Source organism: Lepisma saccharinum, chromosome 16, assembly GCF_977018435.1.
Source record: "Lepisma saccharinum chromosome 16, izLepSacc3.1, whole genome shotgun sequence".
In the NCBI taxonomy this organism is placed as follows: domain Eukaryota; kingdom Metazoa; phylum Arthropoda; class Insecta; order Zygentoma; family Lepismatidae; genus Lepisma; species Lepisma saccharinum.
This window is the reverse complement of record NC_139244.1, coordinates 40,764,257-40,773,418: the sequence shown is the minus strand read 5'-3', so window position 1 is coordinate 40,773,418 and position 9,162 is coordinate 40,764,257. Positions and strand designations below refer to the sequence as shown.

The following is a 9,162-nucleotide window of genomic DNA, read 5'->3' as shown; positions in this document are numbered from 1 at the left end:
CCACTAACCATTCACGGTAAAGTTAGGTTAGGTTAGGTTAGGTTAGGTTATGCAAGCACAGTAAAAATTAAGGGTCATCATAAACATAGTTTTGAAACGCTAATCATTGCAAAAAATAGTTGTTTTCTTCATAAATCAAGGGTGTTTACATTTATTACGTTTTATTTTGCAATTTCTAGACGTGGCCACCAAATTTCAACTGCAGATTCGTGATTAGGAGGCCAAAATTAATGAGTATGCCGAAATGAAAGGAATTGAAGATACTTCCAATATTGTAAATTCGCTCCAACGGTTTATCCAGAATTTCCAATTTGTGAGTGCAGATGTAAAACTCAGTGTAAACTTACTTTTCCATCCCCCGAAATGACGTCACCCTCCGCCAGCTGGAAAATTCTGCATGAACGTCAGCTTGGCGGACATCAAGTGAAATGGTCAAAGCGACTTCCTTCTCCGCGGACCGAAAGTTCTGCCATTTGACCAAACCGCTCGAGCGATAACATTGTGAGACACACGGCAAGTTGAAGCAAGTCAAGGAGACGGCGCTCAAACAGCTCAAAGGCAAAGAATAGGGTCGTTCACTTTTGTATGCTTATTACTCCTTACTGGAGATAGTTTATCGGAAAAGGGTACATCAGAAAGAGGCTACTAGAATATCGGGTTGGCTGGTGGCTCCGGGCATACTGTTTCAAAATAGACGTCAGATACCGATTTCCGCCAACTATCTACATCCTGTGCAACGTTGTCAAGACTCGTCACCTTGTTTACTTGTTGCTCCACCTTCGATTTTTAAGGATTATGAGATTAAGACAGTGAATGCTTAGGTGTACTCTTGATCGTAACATGGTTCTTAGTACGCGATGTAGCTCTTTTGCTTCTGAACAGGAAAGAAGCGCTCCTCGTCAATGGTGATTGTTGTTGCAAGAAATTTGGAAACATGGCGAGCTAGTATTCGAATTGGGTTGACAGCCTCTCGCAGCAGACCATTCAGTTGCTCCTCAAGCTTCCTAGTCCCTCGTCCGAAAGCATGGTTGTGCCTCAAGTTCATTCGAGGTTGTTCTTCGCGTTGAGTGTTGTTCTCTCTGTGGCCATGCTGCTGGAAGACACGGAAGCAGGTAAAGCATTCTTCTTTATTTGAGAAAATTTGTATGATATACTTTCGTTATTTATCATCGCTTTTCTTCCTCTTCTAGCTGATCGCGAAGATGAGGATGAGTGATGATATGATGACATTGTTGAAGGCCTCCATGGCGGAGTGGTAAGCACAGCTCCAGGGTTCAAATCCCAGGCTATGCATGGGTGTTATTTGTCAGTGTATTCATCAATGTCATCATACCATCCTCATACTTCACAATTAGCAAAAAGTGGCAGAAATGGGAAGAAAAATAAACCAAATCAATCAATCTATGAAGGGACACCCACAAGGAACACCCATGCCCAGGCCGGGACTCGAACCCAGGACCCGTGGCGTCGTACCGCGCTCTGATAACCACACCGCCATGGTAGTAGGCGCGAAAGTTTTGAGTTGTTTTTGTTTTATCTTTGTCGGAAGAACGTTTTGGATTTGGGGGTACACTTCAACATCCATATCTGTAAAACTCAATATACTGACCAAGGCAGAAAATTATTTTATTTTAAAACATAAACTAAACGTAACGTTTCAAGCAGTGCCGGATCTACAACCCGCAAAACCCCGCAGTGCGGGGGGGCCCGAAGACAAGTACATCTTTAGGGGGCACTCAGCCATTGACATAGTATATAAAAAATAAACGTAGTTGCTCAGGGGTGCAGAAACGAATACAATATATACAGGTAAAGGTCCCTGTGCATATATCACTGTGCCTTGAAGGCACATTTAGGGTATGTGCGAGTAGTGCCCCACAAATTTCCGATGTCGGACATCTTGGAGGTGATGTGAACGCGGCACGCTCCTCCCGCCTTTACTCGCCACCGGGTACCATTTAATTTGAGGCTGTGTGGGCCCTGGAGCTGCTTTATGCGGGGGAAAAGACGGAAAAATTCCGACCTTAGATCACCCACCTAGGGTGTCCAACTTGCCAGTCAGGCTAAAATTTCATGAGAAATGAAGTGGTGAAGGTTTCTTCAACCCATCTTTAATAGGAAAAATTTATGACTGCATGATTGTAATAGATGTTTAATTTTCCAGGTGTGAAAAAAAAACAGTTATATATATATAGTATATATCACATCACCACGGCCGCCGAAACCGGAGGGCCCCTCCTGTTCTCCTCCCACCCCCTTCCGCGCCTATAAGGGGCCCAATGTATAACTGTATAACTTTCAACATAATGCATAACTTTTGCACACAGAAACTTCGCACACAACAAGTGAGAAATTACGCAGGATTCTGCTCTGAAATGGGCAGAAACAATAATGTGTTTCAGTTTGAGCGTCTTTCTTGTGCTTGTGTGTTTACTACTTCAGTATTTCCTTTTTCAAACCGACAATGAAATAAGGAAAACGCATTATGAATGAATATGTGCGAGAATAGAGGAAGAAGCATGGGAATACTGTAGTCTTCATGCTCTTGAATGAGCCAGTCCATTTGTTTCCTTTCGGAAAAGTCAAGCTGAAGTTGAAAGAAAATATTCTGCTTTAATAATCAGGATTAGTATTTTTTTTTCATGTACCTGTAAACATGTGTGTGCTACTTCATACTGCATTGATATGGCTGAAAGTTACAGTGTTACATATTTATATCAATGCGTAACAAACGTTCAAAACAATACGTGTGTGTGTGTGGGGGGGGGGGGGGAGGCTTAAGCGATTACCCGGGGCACCGGCCCCTCGACGGCACCAGACCAGGGCGTCCCGATTTAGTACAGCCAAACCCTTATTTCTGATTACATAAATGTGGATATTTGTTTTATAAAGAGTTGGATTTGTGTAGAGAAAAAAATAATTGAAGTTACTTCTCAATGACCAATGTATATTGAAAAATCATGTAGCAATTTAAGAGACTACTGTTATTTTGATATCAACCTACAATATTATACGCGTTCTTTGACATTAAGGCATTGGAAATACAAGGCTATTATTTATCGTCTTTAAAACCGTAAATATACAGCACGGTGATGTTCTTTATTGGCCGAAGGTGGAAAGTAGTGGGATCAGGGTAGAAAGTTGAGGTGAGGGGAGACAGGGTGGACAGTTGGGGTGCCAAAAATCTACTTCGCTTGGATGAAACTTTTAACTTGGGCCTTCCTATTTTATGTAAATATGTGCGACGATATTAAACTCTTATAAAGGATTGCAGGAATAAGTATAAACAGAATACAATAATCAAATTTTCAGTCAAAAGTTACACGTAAAGTATTATGTTGTATAATTGTTGTAACAGTAGTACAGTGAATTTTTGTCCGGCTAATAAAGTTCAATGTACCCTGATATATATGTTTTGTTGTCAAAGCTATTGTAATTACAATTTTTCAAAGGTTGACTCAAGTGCATTAGGTCCCAACTTGAAAAAAACCTTAAGCCCTGTGTACATTTAAAATCATTCTTTATAAACATGTCAAGTTAAAGAAAAATACAACAGAAAGTTACAAGGTCATAATTGTGTCTTCATTGATTTGCTTTATTTTACTTCGCGTCTTGAGTCACTTTTGGCTTATTTGCGAAGTTGGAGATGAGTGATGATATGATGAAATTTATGAATAAGCACTCTAAAACATCCATGTCCAGGCCGGGATTCGAACCCGGGACCCCTGGCGTCGTAGCGCGATTTCCTAACCACTCCGCCACGGGGCGGGTATTTTTTATCTCGAAGATATTTAAACTAAGGATGGCCTTTTCGAGTATGAAATTTTTCGATTTTTTGTTTATCGGTTTTTCGAAAAAAAAATCATTTTTGAAAAAATATTTCTCAATTTTTTTTTGAAAAAAGAACACTCTTTTTTCGAAAAAAAATTAGTTTTTGGAAAAAAATATAGTTTTTCGAAATTTATTATTATTAAAGGCTTTCATTTTTGTGTTACAACTTGTTATGGTTACTATAAAAAGTCTAATGTCAAAATATTATTATTGAACTTGCATCACAAGTTAGCTTGAATAAAGCGGTATCTGATTACTCATTTTGATAATATCGTTGCATGTAAAGCATGGTAACTACAACAATTCCTTGAACAACCCTCAAACAAATCGCATGTAGCACCACCGAAAAAAATAATTCTGATGAAATATCATGTTTGTATGATAGTAAACATACAAGTGAATCATATTTGCTGTAAATAATTTAGAAATTTGTTTTAATTTGTAAATCAGATTTTCTTAAAACATCAACTTTCAATATCTCGAAACCTGCATTTTGTTACTTACCATGTTTTACACCCGAGTTCTTCAATTAGTAAACTAGTTCCGAGCTCTGCTAGCCTATCTCTCTTATATTTACAATACAACTACATTAAGTCATTCCATTCGTGTGTCCAGAGGAAAAAAGAGGCAATCCGAGAATTAGGTATTCCTTATAAATTTAAAACAAACAATCGTGCCGCCCGTACCAAAGTGCCGCTCTAGGACCGGGCCTATGAGGCCTATTGGGAAATCCGGGCCTGGAGACGCCTTACCTATTAGAGCACCGTGGCTATTTGATTTTAAAATGAGTTGGATTTCTATGGACAATAATTAATTGAAGTTACTGCTGCATAACATGATAGCAAATTGTGAAATTTTGTGGTTTGTTTAGAATGCGCTCTCATGTTTTTTTCTTGGGTCTCCCCGATGGCGCTGTGGTACCGTCGCCGCCTTGTAATCATGGGGTTTCGGGTTCGATACCCGGTGGAGGAATATAGTGGTTAGGATCCCACTTTAAACTGTAGATCCAGTCCCGATTAGTCTTACTGTGCATAAAGTGGACTTAAAACACCAACTCAATCAATCAAACTCAATCATGTTCTTTCAGTATCGTGGGACATAAGTATGACACTTATCAACCCACATGCTGTTATTTATTTACATTAGAGTATGTTCAGAACCATAGTCGTGCGCAGACCCTCTGATTAGGTAGCAAGAAGCTTTGATGAAAGTTCATTCGTGGAAAGAAAACTACCTTCCATCTCACTCCTGTATTGATACCAGTGATGTGCTGTAGATTATAAGTTTACGTCTACATGCGTTGTCTACACGTAATCTACGCGTAGATTACATTCGGTTGTAGTTTACATAGACTACGTAGACAATCTAAAGTGCATTAAAATTAATTTTCAAGGCTTTCATGAAAGGAAAGTGACATTTTCAACTATATTAGTTCTTAACGAAATAAAAATAACCCTATTTACAACAAAATTTATCTTCTCTTCTATTATCAACTATGGAAGAAGATAAATAGTATGCAAAAAACAACAACAGATGGCAGTCGTGAGGTAAGAGTGGTCTTTTCTCCATAAAACACTAGAATATTTCCTATATTAGGTTTCTTCCTACGTGAGAAATTGTTCGAATTTGGAAGAAAGAGTATGAAAAGTTTTCCTCACACATCAGCAACTGATAGGCGGTATAATTTTCTTTTAATTCCACGTCGCCCTTTGCTAAGTTATCACCTTTCGCCATGTTGTTTACACAGATTACGTAATCTACGTGTATAAAATAGTCTACGTGTGGAATGTAGACTATCGTTGTTTACGCGTAGGCTCACATCACTGATTTACTAACAAAATGGGAGCGGGGGGGGCGGGGGGGTTCGAATCCCTTGAAAATCCCAGTGCTGTGTATATTTAGTGTAATATTGGGAGTAATTTTAAACGTCATTCCTCTGACGTGGAAATGGAACTCATATTTTATTCATGTAAAGGAAAGTTGTATCTAAAAAGAATCACGCCTCCTCTTATTAAACTAAAAGATTCACTATGCACACAGTTTCAAATTGAATGCACATACATTTACAAATATTGGATAGAGTATGAAACATTGTTGATCCAACTTTAGAATGAACTTTAGCAGGCTTACGAAAATATTTTATTCCACAATGTTAACCTTCGTCCAGTTGGTACCCAACGGCAAAAGAAACAGTCTGGCGAATTGTCCATCACCATTTTCATTCGGTCTGTATTGAACAATATAACGATAATAAATTGATATAAATACGTCAATAAGCAGAGGTAAATGCCTGTTTTGCACCAACATAAGTTCATTCCTTAAAACAACACAGGATGTAGAATAAAAAGTAATGAAAATAACGATGGACAATTTGCCTACCATTACCTTTGCCGTTGACTGTTCAAGAGTTTTAAATATCCCCACTTCGTCACTGACATGTGCAATTACATAAGAAAAAATGTTCCCTTCTCTTTGTTGATTGGAACTTTCATCGGGCCTGCAAACGCTTAATCTTTTTTAAAAAGTATTATTGACAGCGATAAAATACCCCTTCCCCATGCACACTCACTACTATGTTCTCACCATGGGCGTGCACTCCAGTACAGCAAGGCCAGCAGTGCTGGCTCACAGCATAACAGTTACAAAAGTATTTCTTTAACTTTTGGCTTTTCATTATTTCTTCCCTGTTACCGCAAAAGAATGAACCTTGTGCAAGCCTCAAAGGTTTCGATATGATGCCATCCACACCCTATTGTGGCGTGTTGACAAAACATCTGCGACACCCACCCTGTCAAGCCTGTAGGCTACAACGCCAGCAACGATCAGAAAGATCACCACGCGACTTTGAGGATCCAATGGGAAGGGTACGTTATGTGACGGGGGACTTTGTTTTTCAATAGAGGGCTGAAAAGAAAACCCAGAGAGCCATCGGTATAGTTTTCTGATGTCCTCAATGTTGCGAACTGCACGATTAAGTGTCCACGTGCAGCGTTCAAAGCACATGAGAATCGCAACAATATGATTGCTGAAACACGTATGACATATTCTATGTGAAGATAAACGTTTCAGAGCGTTCGGTCTATTGAGACAGCTAACACGTTCATAGACACATCCGCCAAATAGAGTTGGTAAAACTGGCTGGCAGCGGTCATGCAATTTCTTCAAGCGCTTTGCGAGGTAAAAGTTACCGTCTTTCGTGCGTGTGAATTTCTATTTGCTTTGTTTGTCTTTGCGCACATTTCTCTCTCTCTCTCTCCCTTCTTTCTTTCTTTCTGTGTGAGAGTGTTGTGAAATGAAAAGTGTAAAATTGGACGTTCAACTCCAGCTATTCCTGAAATGTGCCAGCAGAGGTCTTCAAATGCAACCAACTTTCAAACTACTGAAAGTTCGAGGGGTTGTGTGGAAGCTAAAAGGTTCGAAAACTTAAGTGTTGGCATTGTTTCCTAAAGTGGATTTGTGAATATTGCAACATGTGAAAATTGTTTCAATCATCCGCGATCGTCTGCTGATTACATACGTTTGACAACAGACCAAATGAAGTTCAAATAAATGAACAACTGCGCCAAGACATTCATATTTCCCCTTAGATACGTTAAGGAAACAGTATCAGGTAGAGTGTTAATTTCTTTCAGTATAACGTACCGTGTAGAAGCAATGAATTCTTGGTTTTCTTAATTTTTCTGGATCTGCTTTCCCAACGGAAAATGTCACCGCACGCCACTGGTTCTCACGTGTTTCTATAATAATAAAAAATATTCGAGTTGCTTTCAATATGATTGTTACGTTAGGAAAACTGGAGACGTGTTCGTGTCTCTTTCCTTCCTTCTCCCCTTGCACACACATCACGGTTAAACTTTTAAATGCGACGTTTATAAAATCAACCAGGAGCTGATTTGCATATTCCATTTACTGGTTGTTTGTTTCGCTTTCATTTTTGTCTGCTCAATATTATTATAGCTTTTATAAGCTAATATAATTTATTGATTTCATTTTTATATGAAGATTAATGTTCCGCCTAGCAATAACATTAATCACCCATAAGCATCCGCAATGGCTACAGCCGGATTGCTCACACTTTTCCGGTTTTATCAGTGGTATCTGATAACCCGTTGACAAGCTGTCACAATGTACAGGATTACGCACAAAAAAATGAGGCGATGTTGTCAGATGTAAAATGTTCTCAAGCCTTTCTCACTTCTGTTGTGTTTGTTTGTGTGTGTGTGTGGACTTACACGTGTTTTTGCTGGAAGGGTAGCATTACATAGGCATAGTGGATGAACCTGATTGGTGGACTAGAATGTAATGGTCGGTTTGTTGTACAGTCATTACCCTATCCTAACCTAACTTTTGAGTTTGAGTTTTTTTTTCTAATTTCTCTCTCCCTTCTTGTTTAAAGAAAAAAAAACAGTCTTGCGCACAGACTTTAAAGCTATCAAAGTGGCAACGTTTGATCAAAATCTGTGCGAAAAACAGGTCAGTGAGATTTGTGCGCAATTCTGGATCTAAAGTGTGCGCAATTCGGTTGCTGCGTCCGCAATAACCTGCGCGCCACCCTGCGGTCATTATCGGAACTTCGGCGCCAATTGTTTCTGATTCCCCAAAGTCGTGTATCGAGATCGAGTACGTGTATTTACGAATTTTCAACGAAACGTAAATGCTAAGTAGTACATAGTAAACCACAGCACGATATTCGCGAGAATGGTATTATACTTCGTTTCCCGAAATGTATGAAGTGTTCGATTTCGTGCAAGTGGTTAAACAATGTCTAAGACTTAAGACGTGGTTCTGTCAGCTAGTGGAATAAGTGTTTCAGCTTAATAGGTTCGTATGTACGTATTTGCTCTTTTTGCTTTAGAATACAACAAATTTACATTTAAAAAGAGGAATATAATCATAATATCGACCAATATACACCTTCTGTCCTTCATATATGTTATTTTAATGTGTAACACTGTGGTGTTTCTCGTATACAATGTTCAACATTTTCTTCATGACGTTCTTTTTAGCCATTTTTTTTCAGGGCTCGTTACATTGCCTCTTATGCTGTATATTATTTTCATGTATTTGCATCCCTTAAGACACTTTTTAAAAATAGTCACTGATGAAATGATTACGCTTCGTTTAATTCTTAAGTATCTGAGTGAGTGAGGCATTCTCCAAGGATTCTGAAAGCAAGAGTTCTGGAGGAGGTGAACTTGAATGACCTACTTCCGTTGTTGTTAAGCTTACTCCTAGTCCCAATGCGCCATCTTGAAAACCAGACACCAGGGGATATCAATTCTGCTACACTACAAATCTCAACTACGATTTAGCTATAGGACAGTTTTGTTT

At 39.0% G+C, this 9,162-nt stretch overlaps 1 protein-coding gene across 1 annotated transcript in view; it reads left to right on the top strand.

The window, feature by feature from the left end:
* Window positions 1–834: 834 nt before the first annotated feature.
* Window positions 835–9,162, top strand: part of LOC146000417 (uncharacterized) — a 183,863-nt gene continuing 175,535 nt past the window's right edge. Inside the window, exon 1 of the mRNA XM_083138020.1 lies at window positions 835–1,112. Within this exon, the coding sequence (XP_082994146.1) occupies window positions 1,025–1,112 (88 nt within the window). The 5' untranslated portion in view covers window positions 835–1,024. The remainder of the gene's footprint in view (window positions 1,113–9,162) is intronic.